The sequence below is a fragment of the Dermacentor variabilis genome, chromosome 11 (genome assembly GCF_050947875.1).
Source record: "Dermacentor variabilis isolate Ectoservices chromosome 11, ASM5094787v1, whole genome shotgun sequence".
Lineage (NCBI taxonomy): Eukaryota > Metazoa > Arthropoda > Arachnida > Ixodida > Ixodidae > Dermacentor > Dermacentor variabilis.
This window is the reverse complement of record NC_134578.1, coordinates 47,052,123-47,071,429: the sequence shown is the minus strand read 5'-3', so window position 1 is coordinate 47,071,429 and position 19,307 is coordinate 47,052,123. Positions and strand designations below refer to the sequence as shown.

The following is a 19,307-nucleotide window of genomic DNA, read 5'->3' as shown; positions in this document are numbered from 1 at the left end:
GCACGCTTGAGAAGTTGTTACCTATGAGGAAAAAAAAGAGAGCACTGTTGCGAGTTCAATTATGCACACATGTTCTACCAAGCACTGGGGAAATGTGTTAGCAGAGCTGAAAGACAAGAGTGTTAGAAAGAGATTTCAGGACACGCACAAGCAGGAACAACGCATTTTTAAACTTCTATAGAAACCAGTGAATCTCGTGAATTTCAGCAGTGAACATGTGTGGCCTTGAATAATGAACTACGAGTGCGACTACGATTGTGTTGTGTTCGTTATCCAAGACGCACACCAGTTCATAAAAAAAACGATTTCTTTAAAGTGTGTAATACCGTCTCACGGCTATCAGATATTTTCAATAGAAGGAAGACAAAAAGCTTGTTAGAGCCAGAATGTATTTTATAAAACTACGCAGCATAATCAATTATCAATGAAAGCGGCGGCATTGTCACCGCACTACGTGTTCCGCAACCTTGTGCAGTCAACTTTTGACAACAGAGACGAGGTTCCTCATGATCTTCATGGCGATGTCTTTGTACACGCCCTTGTGATAGAGAACGATTTGGCCACCGGTGTTATGGGAATCAGGCTCGGGGAAGTAGCCGGATTCAGTGTGTACTTCCGGCTCCGGAATTGAAAGAAAGTCATGTTGAAGGCCTCCGCTCGGAGCGCTCGTGAGACCATTACTGGCGTAAAAAGCTGATACATATGGCATCCGTGTAGTGAAGTCTTGAGACAATAAACCATTGTCAGGTCTTCGTGTCGCTGAATCGCTGTCGAGACCGTGGCGATGACGAACTGAAATGCAGAGCAAAACACAACGATTTGAAATCCGTTTCAGTGGTTCTTCAGTTACACTTAATTTTAAGCCAGCCTTTAGTTTTCAGGAAAATATTTGACGATGACATGTTCAGGCGAGACAAGTGTGATAGTGTTGATGTGAATAGACCATAGAATGTATATTAGGGCAATTGTTCGAGAAATAAAAAATATATAATGCACAAAATAGAGTGCGCTCACAAAGGTATTGTATTATTTTTCCTAACACTGCGATTGATAGTTCGAGGAACACCTGCTAGTGATAATGAGGAAGGACAAGAAACAGGATCCCACATTCAGTACATGTCCGAAAGGAGATGAAAAAATTTATGCGAATCTCTTACCGCCGGTCATGAGGGAATGAGTTCATTGTTCGAAGTTAATTAGCACCCGTCTATCCCGCAGAGAAACTGCCTTTTATATTTGACAAATGCCTTCAAGCGCCCACCTCCCTTTCCCATAGGTATTGTGTAACGTGCGCCATTTTCCTGCTGCACCTTGTTCTGATGCAATTTTGAGTTTTCATGGGCTATATTATTGTACTTGTAGCAAGCGCGGAACGCTTTCTTGAGTGTAAAAACTACTTTTTTCTTTCTCCGCTTTCACTTTACCGATGTTTGTCTAACTCGTAATGTATAATTTTGAACGTTTACTCCGTTTAGGGAAAGTCTTATTTTATTCCGTCATTTTTTTTTCGTGAAATCGTTTATAACCTCTGACGGGTTGTCATTCTGAACTAAAAAATGTGATATATTTCTTGTAACTCTCAAGAGTATTTCAGATGTCCTGGATTTTTAGAGCGCAGCTCTGAGGTGCCTTTTGCAGCGTTGGCGTCAGCGTCGGCATAACCAAGCGAACGAGCACTGCGAAGGATGACAGATCAAACACAGAGTGCAGCGGGGGATGAAAAATGGCGATAGCCACGATAGCGCGAGGTGAAAAGCGGAGGAGGGTTTGCGGAGCGAGAGAAGACAAGCGTAGTGCCGCGCAAAACGGGCACTGCGGCGACGAACGCTACGAGATGGTGCCAGAGTAGCGCACCGTGATCTGTTCGCTGATGGCATGCGGCGATACCAGATGTGGAAACAAAGCATTGCATGAGCGGATATCTGTCTGCGGCGGCTGCTGTGAATCGCGCCCACGTGTCACCCACGCGCTGCCTCTCGCGATCTCCCGGTCAACGAGGCAGTCGCTCAACCTTTCGCTCCGTTTGCAACGTGCCACAAGAGATAGATTATCCGTGCCAGCCAATACATCGCGAAATAAAAAAAAATGCATATAGAGCTGCGCTCATTTTCGCATTAAGGTGTTTTGTAATGCTAGGTGAATTTTTATACTTTCATACAATTTTTACTGTTTTTCTCTGCAATATGTATAGTCACATTATTTTGCCCCATTCTTGCGGACAAGAAAAGTATTTGGATATTGCATATTATACGTATTATGGGATATTCGTAAAGGGCTGATAGGACAATTCTCAGTACGTGTAAGCAAAGTTGGCGAAAAACGAGATAGAATGATGAGGTTATCAGATTACTGAACATTATTGCATTTTAATTGCTGGAATAGTGAACTTTATGCTCGCTTAGCAGCTACAGATTTCATAAGATTGTGCAAGCCCAGTAGACCTAACTAGCATACAACCACGCCTGCTTCTCAAATTACTTCCTATGCTCATATTTACATTGAGTTTTTTATCTGGAATATTATTGGCAAGAAATTTGTAACTCAAGACTCTCCGCCATTGTTCATAATGCAAGTACCTTGATGTTTTTATTTGCTTCTGCAGTTACGCTGGACATTGTCCTTACATATTTTAATGAAAATTAAGTTTGTACTGAGCCTGCCTTAAAGTTATTAACAAATTAGACGCAAACGAATCTTACCGCATGGCACCATCTGGTAGCGAAGTCTGAAGCCAGCGTACACCGGGCGATGTGTTCCATTGCTAACAAAAGTGATGATCATGACCCCAGTGTCCACTGTGCAAAAAAGAAACAGAGAGCAAGCTTCTTGATTAAGCTACTTGTTGAGAAGGGAGTATACGATCGCATATTCTGAATTCAGCGATCTTTGTCTTTTGCAGAATGTCAATATCTTGTCCCACGTACATTATTTTGCATTCTGACGATGAATGTTTTTTTTTGCCAACTGTCACAGTTATCCACTTTTCACTAGGGGCAAGACGCGTTTAGTACATCTGAAAAATCTCTGGTGCCATCGCAGATTCTGTAGCCAAAAATAGCCTTATCTAATCACACTGCACGTGCAACGTGATGACTGTGGTACATCCTAGAATGTATGTGAACTCGAGCGATTATTCTGGAATGTAGGGTGACTCAGGCATAAATAGCAGATTCAATGGGCACGTTGATTATATTTCGAAAAATGAGCGCTGTGCTTCACGCTATCATACCCTTTGACTGTTGCTTCTTCTTGTGTGCCTAAGTTCGCCCGGTAGAATGTAAAATTGTTAACATGGGCTTTAGGCAGCGCGACTATTCAGCATCACTACAAGTAATAAAAATAAAACACGGAAAAAGTAACCCTTTCCTCTTAAGTATACTGTTCATGCTTCAGACACTGTGGTTACTTTCATGAATATCTTCAACACGCATTTCATTGAGCTCGTTCCAGCCAATATCTGTAAAGAATGCACCGATTGCGTAAACATAGCATTCTCCAAAAAGCTGTGATCGAGTAATATAATTCCTAGCGCCTGCACTGTAGACCTATTTGTTTCATTTGAACGAGAACGTATGCTTCGTAAGATTGCAAATAATGCTTTTCTTTCTCTGTACCTTCACGAACACAAAATGCATAAAAGAAGCACATCATAGCAGCTCATCATGCAGCATTATTGATTTTTGCATTCTGGTTGTAGAAAGCATAACCAAGATAAGAATAGTGATGTCCCACCAAACAATTGATGAACATGAAATGGTCGCCAGTGCCCCAGTTTCTGCCTAGTGATTGTAAACGGCATTTTGCTGAGAATTTACACAGTTGATGCTCTTTAGTTTCTCACCATCTACGGCATTTCTAATCAAGTAAACCGATTTCATGACACGGGACGAAAAGGAAAGACATAATCTATGTCGTTTTTTGAGATGAGGCTCTGGGTCTGAAGTGTTTCTCAGGAAAGGTCCCTTTTCACTACCGCAGTTAACAGCGCTGATATTTCCAATACATATTACCAGTTTCGAGGGAGTCTGGGAAGTCGTCACCGCAAAAAGGCTGCACGCCAAGCATCAGAAAGTCTGCCTGAAGCGGTGACCGGAAGCTGAATTCTTCACAGCGGTTAACCACCGACCGCCCTCTTCCCGCGTCCGGGATGTTCCCTTGCGCCGGTTCGGCGTAGACTCCAAACGGACCGTCTTTCGCAAGGCGGAGAGAACACGTTCCAGCAGCCAACCGGAAGCAAATAGAGTAGCGGTTAAAGTTGGGGTAGCCTCTCTCGAGGCGCCCGCTTCCGCTTCCTGCGGAAGTGCTGTCGCTGCCGTAGTTGAAGCTCGATATGATACCCGTGGGGTCTTCGTGGTATTGCAGACAGCCGGAAGGGGCTACGCCAAAAAAGAAAACAGAAAATTCTCATTAGATATTCTATGCATTGGTGCCTTTTACCTTCTCTGTATATGTATCACCATTTATGGAATACCGGAAATGTAGATGTGAGCAGAAGCGTTTGTGGGTCCATCTTCTGAGACTGAGCTAAACCAGAGGGCATTATACTTTTCCTTCGACTAGGCCAAGTCTAACATGGCTACATGATGTATAGGCGCCATCAGCAAGATACTAATTTCCAATGAATGCAGTCGTGATTTTTTCTTTGAATAAAAACATCTCAAAACAGACGTTTCTGAAAATTAATGGCTGAAGAAACCACCGCTTCTTTCTTTATTTATTTACTTATAATACTTCCAGTCTCATATCGAGACTATAGCAGGTGGGCACATGATTATACATACAGTGCATGTTTTATATACCGAATGGTAAGAGAATCAAAACATCTATATGGAAATACATCAAACAGGTTCAACGCACAATTTTACAACACTAATAATATGAATAACAGGAGCAACTCACGTAAATAATACACTTCAGGTTACATGTACGTAAAGATTATTAGAATGTTCTAAAAACAAAGAATGAAGCAAACAAGGTAAGCGTTTAACTATAGTTGAGAAAATGGGAGTTCTGACGATTATATGTGCATAAGAACTAGTTTTTCCTAACTACTTATTTCATCTTCTAATAACTTAACAAAATGAGACTGCGATACTATGCTAGATATATATGCATCTAGGATATTTCACTCGCGAACAACACGGGAGAAAAAGGAAGTCTGAAAAATATCGTTATTACAAAGGAACTCGTTTAGTGTATATGGATGATTATGACGAAGCACGCGGGTTTTGGAAAAGGCAACCTATGCAGAGGCACCTATTTTTAGTCGGCTGTGTAGTATTTGATGCAGAAATTTTAGACAAGCTCATTTTGCTCCAACAGCCAAAGTTGCAAGCCCTGACTGTGTTAGAAGAAGAGTAGGGGAATGACTACGCCGGTATTTTCGGTGGATAAACCTAATTGCATTTCTCTGGACGCTTTCTATTTTAGATATGTTTGTTTTAGTATACGGGAACCATATATATTAGCATACTCAATGACAGGTCTCACAAATGTAATGTAAGTTAAAAGTTTGACGTTAGTTGGTGCCAACCGAAGGCACCTTTTGAGAAAGAAGAGTTTTCGCAATGCAAAAGAAGTAATGCTGGTAATATGTGATGCCCAGTTAAAGTCGGACGTTACTTTTAAACCAACATACTTATGCTGTTGAACTCTAGTCACGAGGCTGCCGTTAAGTGTGTAGTGGAAAATAGATGGGTGCTTTTTTCTCGTTACTGTCATACAAACCGTTTTCTTTGTATTAATGCTCATTTGCCAGTTATCACACCATTCGGTTATTTTTGCTAGTGCATTATAGAGCAGAACTTGATCCTCGTGATTACGTATTTCTCCGTATATTATGCAGTCGTCTGCAAATAGTTTAATTTTACAATCAATGTTATTTGTAATGTCAATGATAAAAACCAAAAATAACAGCGGACCTATTACTGAGCCCTCTGAGACCTCTTATGTGACAGACACTGGAGCAGATGGGATGTTTTCAATGACGACAAATTGGGATCGGTGAGATAAGAAGTTTTTTTATCCATGCAGTAATGGGTCCATTGCCAATCACAGCTGTAATTTTGGCAGTTTGTCTAGTATGGCACACACAATCAAACGCTTTACTGAAATCCAGTAAAAGTAGGTCAGTTTAATTATGATTATTAATACGTAAAGCAAGATCGTGTACCACCTATACTAGCTGAGTGACTGTCGATTATCCTCTTCCAAAACCATGTTGAACATCTACTAAAATATGTTCTTCGAATTATGCGGTTAGGTGTTTGAGAATAATCTGTTCCAAAATTTTACATGATGTGCTGGTAAGTGAAATTGGTCTGTAGTTAGATGGTAGGTTCGTATCGCCAGACTTATGAATCGGTACAAATTTAGCAATTTTCCAATGTTCAGGTGGGTCTGACGCCGAACGTGACTTGCGGTAAATAAAGCCAAGATATTTACTGTTACATTCAGCATATCATTTCAAGAACTCGTTGGGAATATAATCGGGAACGTTTGCTTTCTTCACGTCTAAGTTAAGTAACTGCTTAAATATTTCTGAGCCGTTTATTGTTAATGTGTCAATAGTAGGGAATGATGACGGTGTCAAATATGGAATTGTGTCGTTATTTTTAGTAAAGACTGAGTGAAAGTGCTGCTAAAATTTATCAGTGAGTGCCAACTTTTCCTCGCGTGGACGATATGGTGTCGCTGCGGGGTGTGTGCGAAAAAGTTCCGAAAGCGATTAGGGTTGTGATTAATAAGGTTAGGCAATGTTTCGTCAAAATATATATGCGTCGAAAGCTTAGGGTTTAACTTGAGTTCGTCGGTAGCGCGAAACAGTTGGAATTTTTTGTGTACTTCACCTTTCTTTTTCATACTACGCCGCAAGCGTTTTATTCTGCGCTTGACGTCAGTTATATCGCGTGTTATCCAAGGATACTTTGTTTGTTTGATTTTTTCATTTTTTTGGGGATGTAATGACGCATGCAGTGCGAGACTATACGCTTGAAATGAAGCCAGAGATCATTGACGTGAACAGAACTATTGTTGGCAATTTCATAAAATTTTAGTTATTCGTGCGCTAAATAGGCTAGTATAGCAGAACCATCGGCTATCTCAAAATTAAGGACAATAATTTGAGTAGTTTTGGCGGTTGCATTGCCTCCGAGGGGCAGCTGGCATTTTGATATGTTGTGGTCTGAGATAACGTTTATGATCTCCGAGTTTAGTAGATCAAGGGGGAAGTGGTCACTAATCAATATTAAGCCAAAGATGTTATCGCTTGTTCCTTGTGTTCGCGTGGGAGAGGTTACAGCTTGATGAAACGAGAAATTTTGCGTCAAATCAATGAGCAAATTTGATGAGAGCGAATTGTGGTGCATGGTATTCCAGTCAACATCAGGTAGAGTCTCTCATTAGAACAACTCGGTTGCTAGCATGTTTCTGCATGAAAGCCTGTACAGCAATAACTCTTTCCTGGCCAGAAAGAGGACTTCTGTAAAAGCAACCAATAAGTATTGCAATATCATCGCACATAATCCTGCAGAACACAGCCTTGACATCTGGAACGTCGGACATCAATACAAAAGGTAAGGACTTCTTAATAAGCATAGCTACGTCACCGCGTAGCTGGTTGATCTTTACGGATAACTGAGTAATTTCGGGGTGCTATTTTGTGGCTGTATATTTCTGGCGAAAGCCATCTTTCAGGAATAGCAACAATGTCAGGGCTGTGCTCGAGTAAGATGTTTTCTAATGCTTCAGTTTTATTTACAATACTCCTCGCGTTCACGTTTTGGTAATGTTATTTCTGTGAATGTTTGTGCCTTCGAGTTACTGGTCGATTTCTTTCGGCGCTTTTTTTTTTTGAACTGCGACTCTCACGCTTCTTTCGCCATCCCAGACAAAGATGCTGTCGTTTATGTACAGTTTATCAAAGAATAGGGATACTTTATCACCTTTCTCACGGTTTGGTTTAGTACTTTCCCAGAGTTTTTTCTCTTTTCCCGCATTCTACGACTGAAGTCTTCACCAATAGAGTACTTAGTGTTCTTGAATTTGTAGGCTTCCTTCAGTATCGTTGATTTGTTACTTGAGACAAATAGCTTTAATATGGCCGGTCTCTTTTTATCTTTATTCGGCGCGCCTAAGCGATGTATTCGTTTGATGGCAACTGGCTCCAAGCCAAGGGTATCCTTGATGATTGATTGACGCTACGTTTCAATGAAGAGCTGTTTTCGCCCTCAACCTGGGGAAGTCCGTAAACAATAAGATTTGATCTTCTGCCGTGGTTTTCTAAATCATCAACTCTGCTTTCTAATCTTTTAAAAGGTTTTTCCAAGTGCAGTATGTTCTTTTTCCATGAGATTACTTTCTCTTAAAGGTTGAAGAGGGCGTCCATCTTCTCTTCAATTTCGGTTAGCCGATCTTCTTTGGTATGATTCATATCGGTTGCGATATCCTCTAGTTGTTTAGCAACGTGACATTCATGGATGTCGCTGTTTTTCATGTGTTAGGTATTCAGTGAACTGCAAGCGGTGGGCAGATAAGCTAACACTCATAAATGTGAAAGAAAAAAGACGGCACAATGAACTAGCTTTGACCACAATAATCAGTCACCGTACTTACCTCATTCTGAACCATTGTTTTGGTGAGCGTGAGTGCGCTTGAAGAGCTTGACATACGCGTACGAATATGAAACGTGAAATCTGCGCCGGCTGCGTCGATATCCTGGGCAACTTAGCAGCTCGTACGATAAGGTCAACGAATGCAGTTTAAAGCGTGCGCAACTTTACCATACTGTACTGTTCCATGTCGTTGTAGCCGGCCATCGTAGATACTTTAAATATCATCTATCGAATACTCATAGAAACTTCATAGAAGCCCCAGTAGTCTCTGGCTGGTCTGTACCTGCAATACCCTCACCCCTCGACAAAGATTCTGAGGCTGCCTGATGGCGTTGAGCACAACGATGAGATATTAACTGCACCGCCAGTGTTGCGCGATGTATTAAAGCTCGGGCATGAACGAGACCCATGTGTACCACGGTCTTGTGCAAGCCAACAAGATTATAAATTATTGCACCTAATAGTACTTGGCGACAGCTATATAAGGATAATTTCAAGGCAATTAGTGTCTATCTATTTTTTCAAACGTACCCAAACAATTAGTTCTTCCCCAACTTCGTCTTTAGTTATCGGATTTCTCCGTTCCATATAAAATAATTTACCTGCTGATATTTCTCATGCGTTTCACTTCCTCTAAGGAATTGTGCTTAGGTAGAAGCAGCGTTAGTTGTGCCAAACTTTGCAATGACCAAACAAGACGTGAAGTCAAGCACTGTGGTGGTTACCATCTACAAAGGTTATTCAAGTTCTTGAGAGTTTCAAAGATAGTGGGTTACAAGGCGATGAAAGTAGGGGAACCAAGTTACAATGAGAACGAGGGATAGATCAAGTAGGAATCGGCACAACGCTATGAAAACTAACACGTCGTAACCACGATATGAAGACGAAAGCATGACAACAACGGAACGACAAGAATGTCACGCTAATGGTATGAGGAGATTAAGATGACAAAGAGTGTATGATGACGATGGAATAAAGACTAATGTAAAGGAATACGAATCTTCCATAACAATGATTGCGTGACGACGACAGCGGCATGAAAAGGGTGACATATTCACGATTGAATGGCGGCAGCTAGAATGGCGTACATGGAACGATGGAGGTAGTATGACGATGACAGCATGACGACAATGAGATGACGTCTCTGAAGAGATGATGATGGGACACCGTGGCGACGATGCAACGAAGACGATGTCACGGAAGTGGAATGAAGACAATGGCATGACGATGAGTGTATGCGACGACAGTGGGACTACTGCATCTCGAACACCATATGACAGCGATGAGATGACGACGACAGTATGACGAGAGTCGGATGACGAAGCGGAAATGAAGGAAATAGAATGACCATGACAACATCATGGCTTAGGTATGACTAAGAAGGCCGGACAATTGGATGATCACAACAGTGCATGCGATAACGACGGCTTGAAGACAGTCGGATGAAACAACCACAACAGCATCGCGTCAACGACCACATACCTAGTGGAACAAGCTGGTAGACTACTTGGGCAACAGGGTCGGCGTGAGAGAATAGATAGAGAGGCCAACAAATAGCTCAACCGGCTGATTTATTGATAGATAGGCTGCCAGTGCTTGAACCATTCAAATAATGCTAATCGTATTCAAAATGGTAGTTAATAAGCAGGAAGTGGCAGTAGGAATGAGAGAGAAAGCGTATACAGCTAATATTTCATGCTGGTCATGATCTCGTAGCAAATGCAATAACTATGAAACCGATAATCTGTGGCTTGATGGAGTAACCGAATGAGTGCTAAAGGAATGTATAACAGTCGTTGATGGCATCGAATTATTCGTCGTGAATGAGGTTCACAGAGCTCACTGGAAATCTCTGGTAAAGGACTACGTCCAGCTGCAGGCATGAAATGGGCTCATGATGGTGATGGTGGTGGGGCTAGAGTTCAACATGCATCATGAGCTTTCTGAAAATTAAGTAGAGAGTCAATATGAAACCCAAACACATTGCCGATAAAACTGCTTACCTAATCTCCCGCTGCTGCATGGCAGCTGGATGACCCTAACCTTCCAGTTTCGGTGGGTAGCGTTGGGAGCCAGGAACATGGACAATCTCACAGGGCCACTTGATTGACTGACGCTCACGTAGACTGTAATGAAGATATTAAATTCGCTATATCCGGTGCGTCAGATGGCGCAACTTTTTCGCGGGCATAGCTATTGCACTGAGGTTAGTCGATCTCATTTACGCTTCCCAGCTTCTCTCATCCACTGCATCCTATGTATGTCGCGATAACAATAAAACGCTTGGAAAAGGGCTTGTTTTGGCTTTCTTGTATGGCAGAATGCTTTAATAATACCATTGAATCAAGCGCTACAAGTGGGTAACGTGCCCTTCAAGAATTAGAACTTAAATTTTTTAACGTGCTTTCTGTCGGGAACTTTGCCATCCTGCTAGCTAACTTGGCTGTAGCAACCGAAAGCCTCTTTTATTACGCATCTCGTTTTTTGATAGCATTGGACATCGGGTAGTCACTTTCGCTTTTACGAGTGGTTGAATTCTGTCACTACGAACAACAGTATATAATTCAGATACTATTTAGGACGACGAACGTTTTTAATACAACGCATGGAAGCTCGAGCGTTGTAAAAGCACTTCGTACGAGTGTGAATGAGATACTTACGGCATACCATTTTCTCACAGAAAACCACACGTCCCTAGTACCCGCTTATTTGGAGGCACATGGACCAACGGAGACCCAAGCAGTTTTTTGCTTTCGCAAAACAAATCAAAACAAAACAAAAATTTACGCAAAAAACTCATCTGGGAGCTGTCTAATTATGCGTAAGCATTGTGCCAGTTGCTGATCTCCATGCAGCCCAGTGTCATTATCAATGTTACGAGACCTTATCCGACCCATATAATCGACAACCCTGCGGCGACACAAACTGTTGCGGATGGTGGCGCAAGGTGAATTGATGGCGCAAGGAAACTACTGCAGGTGGTGGTACCAGGTGGACTGATGACGTTCCAATCATTATAAGCTGTTATCGCTCTTCAGCACATTACCCATCCTCGTCGAATTATTGTCAACCGTGAGGAACCGTACTGTTCCAGTGGTTGCGTATGGCGCGGGCGCGCAAGGGATGAAAGCGGGGATGTAGTGCACCGTCTTCCATCGCGCGCAAGGCTACGGGGGGGGGGGGGGGGGGGAGGGAGGGGAGGGGGGGGCAGGCGTTGTACTCTGGCAGCGGATGCATATGGCGCGGCCGCGCGGCTTCTATTTTGAAAGCGATCTACGATTGGAGGAAATTGTGGCGAATGCTGATAGCTTTGTGAACACTGTGTCGTCGCAGCTTAGTTTGCGTTGAAACGAGAGCCGACACTCAGGTGAAGTTGCTCGCAACTCCGGGCCTTACTTGAAAGCGATCGTCAGGCATTACGTAAAGGACGGAAGGACGGAGGAAGCGGCGGATGGAAGAATGGTTTTCCTCGTTGGATGAACATAGAAATGCTGAAGCATTTAAAATGTGCTCGCTCATGTAGAACATTTGTCCGCAGAACGGCACTTTCGAAGCATGAGCATTGAACGGATTTTGCTGTTAATGTACTTGATGCACTAGTAATATTTGGAGTTACTATCAAAATAAGTGTCAAGAATGCCCCTTAGGCCACTTGATTTCAGCGTGTTGCGTTGCTTCATTTATTGTTCAGCTGGCAGTCACAGCTGCATTGGTCCAACGGCTGGGCGGACGGTTTGTAGTGAAACCGATGCCAAAAAACGCTTCTCAAACACTTATCAAGGAGCGAAATTTTTATTTTGCAGTTTCGCGATGCAAATACGAGCTTCAATTACTTGCTGCAGTTTCGGCTACATGTCAAGTGGCATAAAACCGGTCGCGGATGCGAAGTGGCACGTCACGCTTTTCGGATATGTACTGAGTGATACGCGTAAACCTGTGGCCCGATTTGTTCATTCAGCACCATACGCAGTCGCAAATAGTCAAATGCCGTTGTATGCTACAAGACAGCAGGAAGTCTTCTATTCGGGCAAAAACTCATTGGCAAAAATTGTTTACTCAGCAAGACCGCAGCCGCTAACTCCCGCAGAGGGAGAGGGGAGTCGAGGAGGCAAAAGGCAAAAGAGGCTAGGCTCTGAAATGAACGCGGTTAGTTTCCTTGCACAACGTACTGAAAATGAATTACCATGTTGTCCATTGTTTACTCCGCATATTAAGGGTACCACGCTGTTTTCATCTTGACCGCTGATGTGGAAGGCATCATGGCTGCATGTTCCAGACAAGTGGGACACGTCGGGCCCAATCACATCGAAGCGCTCCAGGTTCAGCCTCAGCTGGCATACTGAGGGGTCTGCCTGGCGAGAGTGGAAGGCCAAGGGTCACAGTGGAAGGTATATCAATAATTTACCAGTTTCGTTAAATTTGGAGAATTGTACTTGAGATGCTTTAGAGTTTATGAAGAAGGTTGCTAGAAACGGAACAAAGCGAGCATGCTGATGTATAATTATGCTAACAGACTTACGTTTGGCGAAACATGCTGTGTAAATTTATCATGACGATGTGAATGCCTAGTGTTGATGACAATATATATATATATATATATATATATATATATATATATATATATATATATATATATATATATATATATATATATATATATATATATATATATATATATATTGTTCACCATTCACCCCTTACCATATATATTGTTCACCATCCGCTCGTCACCACCATATATCTGTTCACCATTACACCCCTTAGTGAGGCATATCACCTTTTAAATAACCTTGTTTTGAATCTTGAATTATGAGCAATTCGTTCCTTCGGCGTGGAGCCGACAGTGCAAAAGTTGCAAAAAGTTTCAATTTAATTAAGATATGCCTAATAATTAAAACCGAAGAACAGCAATATAGGTGATGTTTGTTTCACTTGATGAAAGTTACCGTCTTCATCATTTTTAACCACAGACGTGTGAAACGTTGTGAAAGCAAAACATACACACAAGAGTGTGTGGGTCGTCAATTAATTCGAAATTGCACAATGACATGACAAGGATCGTTTTATCAGAAATATTTAGTTACAAAGAGAGAGAGAGAGAGAGAGAGAGAGAGAGAGAAAGTAGAGAGAAAGGAAAGTAGGTTAACAAGATTTTAGAAAGGCGGAGAGCTCTGTTATTGCGTATATGTTCATGGAAGCGCAAAGATACACACTGCAAGCGCTTACTAATGCTCGTTTATTCAAACAAATGAACAAGAATACAGGCGATATGCGAAACAGATAGAAGGAAGGTAAACAAAGGAACAACTGAAACAAAAACATGAGATTAATTAGGTGGCAACAAGAGATGAAAATGCAGAGTGTAATGAAGATACAGACGGACAGCTGACGCACAGGTCACGGTTGTTCCTGACAAAAATTATAGTGATGTTTGACTTCGTGAACGCCGCCTATGTGCAAGCGTATGGGTTCTATTCCTTTTTTTTTGCATTGGGCTAGGAACGTTTGCATTTTTGCAAGTCGCCTAACATGTTCCTCGGGGGCCTCACGGGCACGCCAAGCCTGCGCCTCTTGGCGGACTCGTTCAGCTCGTGCCCGGATCTTGGCGACGACTTGGGGGTTGGTCGACTAACGTTCCGCCTACTGCCGATTCCGTGGCTTCTCCGTCCTCCTCGCTTGGCACTCGGCTTCTCGTCCACAAGACGAACCCGGTACGTCCGTAGCGCACACAGAACCTGCAGCGACTTCCAGGGGAGGTCTACCTACCGCGTTTCCACATACCCTCCGGCTCCACGACCGTTCGCCTCCTTTCTCCTGCCCCGCTTCGATCAGTGCCATTGAAACTTCTCTCTAGGTGGCGTTGCTTTGCTGAGCATGTATTACTACTCACGCCAAAAAAGTGACGTCGCAAACATGCAGAGCGAACGCCTTGGCGTCGAAGCAGTGTCGAAGCACAAACGGGAAGAGCACGACCTCTGGCGCAGACGCTACATTGATCGCGATGGTGCGACGCCTGGTTCCCCGGTGCATGATGTCCTTCGGTGTCCTTCAAAGTCGTAGCGTGTGGTGCGCACCTGTCTGTGCAGTGTAAAGAATGCGGGTGCATTCCGTGGTCTAGTAGAAACGGTTGTTCTTAGCGGCCACCACGGTGGCTTAGCGGCTATGGTGTTGCGCTGCGAAGCACAAGGTGGCGGGATCAAGTCCCGTCCGCGATGGCCGCATTTCTATGTGGCCGAAATGCAAAAACGCTTGTGTATCGCACAGTGGGGGCACGTTAAAGATCCCTCGGTGGTCGAAATTAATCCGGAGTGCCCCACTACAGCGTACCTCATAATCTTGACTTTGGCACGTAAAATACCTGAATTCAGTTGAATCTATTGCAAATCTGTTGCAGAAGCAGGACAGATTTTCGTAAAGTCAGCCACGTGTATTAGTGTTCCCTCCATAGCGCTCACGGATAAAGAAATAGGCTTTCTGAATTGGTTACTTTAGTGTCTTTAGAATCATATGATATCAAAGGTTTTTATCTTTAGCCCTCCTGTCCCTGTATGAGTGCACTTTGTGATGTGTTTACCTGCACATGCGCGAAATACTACTTTCTTGAATAACTTTCCAATAAACATCAGGTGTAAATGAGCGTCTGTCCCGGCAAGTCTTTCTTCATCCCAGCCATTCACCCCACGACATATCGTGTGGTCATTAGTATCATGTTTGTTGATATAAACGTTTTCTAAACAGCATGGCGTTCATGAAAGTATGCAGGGGTTGTTGGTGATGAATCATCAGTGGGCCAGCTCGATTATTCGTCCCTGATGGTCCCGGATTGCGCGAGGCGGTATTTTGAGCCAATGAACTTTGCATATCCAGCGTGTCCGACAGTCCGGGACTGTCAGGGACGAATATAAAAAGAGGCCCATTAAGAAGAGTTAATAGAGCCCTAGTACGTCAGAAGGGTGTGACAACTCGCTTATACAGCTCCGTTTTCTTTCATGCATCATTTCGTCAGACTGTCATACATTAGAGAAGCATCTTTTTTAGCCCATGGTTGTATGTCGTTTCTGGAACTATCTATTTAGTTATAAGTGACGTTCCATATTAGGAAGCAAATGCTATGAATATGAAAACACCAATTTCAAGGCTTTTCAATTTCGTACGGAAGAACTCACGAATAAATAGGTAGACTGATTTGTCAGCACTGTTTGTGGGCCTGCGATGCGCGCAGTCTGCTCCGTTTTCGCACCGCTTTGACTCTGACCGAAGGCGGGAGACCATGGCCTCCAAGACTGCAGGCAAAAGGCGTGCTGCATACGAACTCCGTGCTAACAATCTCGAAGGCGATGCTCTGATCTTTTGAGCGCTGTACCCACACATAGAGAGACGACTCTGATAGACGCGTAATTGTTGTGCCACGCAGAGGTGCGACAAAGAGCAGTGTGTATTATTACCTTGTAGACGGTAACTGAGCAAAGCATCCCGTTTGGACCAGGAGCCAAGGAACCACCAACGGAGGCGGGGTCTACGAAGTAACTGTTGTTTCGGGATATAATCTGGCCGCAAGTTCTTGACACTGCAGAAGGTGTGAAAAAGTGGGTGAACATTTTTGAGCTTCGTATCATGAACGACACATGCACGGCGCACGACTGCATGACTATAGCCTCATCACAGGACACTAAACGTATTACATACATGTGCGCACGGTTGACACTCTGACAAATCACTAACCATCGAGTTAGTCGAGGAAAAGAAAACAAAAACGGCAAGAAGTTAAACCACCGAGAGTTTATGGTTCTCTAACCGGCACGCAGGCGGGGAAAAACTGGGTTCCAGATAAAAAAAAGGAAAGTAAAGATAATGTTCGTGGGCCACTTCCAACGGTCTGTGAGGTCCTCAAAAACACCAGTGACACGCGCGTACTTAGTTTTAGGGGCACGTTAAAGAAACCGAGGTGGTTCAAATTATTCCGGAGTGTCCCACTACGGCGTGCCTCATAATGAGATTGTGATTTTAGCACGTAAAACACCATAGTTTAAATAATTTTAACACAAAAGCCATTCGTGCCCCAGACAAATATAAAATAAAGGGAGGAAAGGAAAAACAAACTCACAAATGGCTCAATCGCATGATAAAAAAGCATTTTGAGTTAGCAGAAAGCACAGCTGAAACATTTACGCATTACTGATCAAATATATTCAACACAGGATAGTGCAATAAGTACGGATCAGTAGGGAAACACAAGAAACCTTTCTAGGAATGTCATCCGGTAAGCTTTGTAATTACGTAAGATTAAGCGGCAAAAGATGTAATGGGAAAACCACCGAGTACAAAAAATGCGCAATGATATCCCCGCAGGCTAACCTGCATATTCTGCAAAAAGGCGTCAACCTAAATGTTAGTCAGAGAAACTGACAACATATTAGTTATTTACAAAAGGGACTGCAAGAATGTAGCGTAAAGCGCAGTTTTTGGAACTTGTATGGTGGTTGAACGATTACAGCGCGAACTTTGTGCTGTAGTGCTGCATGGAACTAGCACTTAGTGTACCACGGGTGCAGAAAAGTCATAAGCATCTATATCTTCGGAAGACGAAGTTGCGTTCACTGATCAAGTGAAAATGAAAAGTGAAGCACAGACGTCTGGGAGCCCGTACTGGCTCTATCGCCACGCTGAGTCACACGGTGTCGCCAGGCAGTGTGAATCGGTCACTCGAATTGTTACCAAGGGGTCCTTCGAGCACCGAAGCGTCTATTTTTTTCTTTTCACCGTGGCTTAATCAGAGACCGCAATTTTCACGGTCACGATGTCACATGACACGACCAATTATATTCGAACCCTCGACTACACCGGTACCTTGGCAGCAAACGCCGTAGCCTTGAGCACAGCGTCCGTTCGCGATGCCACCCTGTAAGCTGCACTCGGAGCTTGTGAGACAGACGCCACTGAAGCCGTTTCTTGATATGCAAGGCTCGTTGGCGAATTCAACCCAGTTGAAGAATCCCCCTGCAAATGGCAACACGCCCCGTAACCCGCGCATGGCATGTGAATCCGAATTACGTGGAATTGCTGCCGCTGTTTCACATTTCTCCTGTAGACAAAACAAGGTGGTGAGATTCCTGGTGCATGCACTGCCAAGGTGTGATGGTTGTGCAACCTCCACAAATCTCGTTTATTTCTATAACCAAACTCGGTTCTGCCCTGAACGCGTTAGGGCGAGTTTTGATAACAGTTTTCGGGCATCAGTACTGCAATCCTGCGATGAAGGCTGGTGTGTGGCGCTGTAGTCAATATCGAACGTCAATCAGGGAAATGCCAGGTAGGCAGCCTATGTCGGAGCACCGAATTTGCTTTAAAACTTAATTATTAAAGGTGATCAAAATAGGTGTTTCTTTGCTCTCGGACATGCATGAATTCCTTTTTGTGGTATAGTTTAGAAAGTAATTTAACACTTTTGTTTCTTACGCCGCCTTTTACCGCCGCCAGTAAGGACCTCAGCTCGATGGGGCCCAGACCTGCTAATAAAATGGATCACCTCTGGGACTTTTGGCTGAGGTCACCTTTTCACCACTCACGTGCGCTTACTCAACATTTATTTACCAGTGTGCATTAGAAGTATCAGTGATATGTGCGTATCATACAAGCGAAGCATGAATAAACTTTCCCTCTGTTTTTTATGGGTACGTTTGGGACTACCGTTCATTCATTAATTTTAGAGGAAGAACACAGGCATACGCACAAAATTTGGATATAATGAAAGAAGTACACAGGATATATTTAGGTGTCTCCTTGTTCCACCTCAAGTGTTTGCATAGTCTTCGGTAGATTTCGGAAATTGGCAAAACGTATCTCTAGGACTTTAAAATGGTGAAAGAACTCTCTCGTAAGGTGTGGCGGAGTGAGCTTTTCAGACAGGAACAGAGCAAGGTAAAGTAATAAGCGGGAGTGCTCAAGAAACAAACCAATTTCGGTGCCTTGATCTGTCCCTGTTTTAAATGCGCACCCCGCTGCAGTATGCAATTCTAACTCGCCTAAAAAGCAGTACCTCCCTCACAAGTTTCCGCTGTTTTCGATTTACGAAATGGTTGGATTGTCAAACATCTACGAAGGTATCTTTTTGTAAAAGACACGAGACAGTTGCTCATATTATTCAACCCTGCCACTGCTTCTGCTTCATCGGAATGTTCATCTAGTATGCCATAAGTAATCTCGGTTTAACTTAATCGACGCTTATTCTATTTTCGCTTGGGAAATCTTGTTGGGTGCAAGCCGCGGGTGCAATAGACCAACGTTGCATAATTTTCAGCCATGCGTCCGGAATGTTGCACCGCTAGACCGGAAAATCGCTCTGCAGCTTTGTTTTAATGCAATTAGCATTACTCAGGAACTTCACCTAGTTGTCACTAGGCGAGTTCGACTTCAACTAGCCATTTTCCCACAAACTTCAGTCACTGGGTCGTTCATTCCAAGTGGGTAGAACATCAGGCTGCTGTCGTTAAGGAACAGGGTTCAAACCCAATCGTCGGACCTACATTGGTCACTGTATATGTGACACTGGGCATGTACAGCTCTTCAACAAACGCTTTTCACGCCAACTTGGATAACTGAGGATGTGCCACCGGTTATGTGTCGCACCTCAATGAACATCTTCGAGGGCACATCGGGTGACTTATCGTGTACCACTCGGTAGGTGCCACTGCTCAA

General features: G+C 43.4%; 1 protein-coding gene across 1 annotated transcript; it reads right to left on the bottom strand.

Annotated features, from left to right (window-relative positions):
- Window positions 1–438: 438 nt before the first annotated feature.
- LOC142564565 (uncharacterized) lies at window positions 439–10,729 on the bottom strand. The gene is made up of 4 exons (XM_075675613.1): window positions 10,616–10,729; window positions 4,011–4,376; window positions 2,700–2,795; window positions 439–792 (listed from the first exon to the last, which is right to left on the bottom strand). Exons 1-4 carry the CDS (start codon window positions 10,692–10,694, stop codon window positions 476–478), a joined length of 858 nt encoding a protein of 285 aa, XP_075531728.1. The 5' UTR covers window positions 10,695–10,729; the 3' UTR covers window positions 439–475.
- Between the last annotated feature and the right edge of the window lie 8,578 nt (window positions 10,730–19,307).

Bases quoted from the DNA above. Each gene is read 5' to 3' on its own strand.
- LOC142564565 (XM_075675613.1), bottom strand. From the start codon at position 10,694: ATGTTCCTGGCTCCCAACGCTACCCACCGAAACTGGAAGGTTAGGGTC. The intron at 2,796-4,010 runs GTAATATGTATT...TTTTTTGCACAG, and splicing joins CCCAGACTCCCTCGAAACTG to TGGACACTGGGGTCATGATC. The intron at 793-2,699 runs GTAAGATTCGTT...TCTGCATTTCAG, and splicing joins CTACCAGATGGTGCCATGCG to TTCGTCATCGCCACGGTCTC.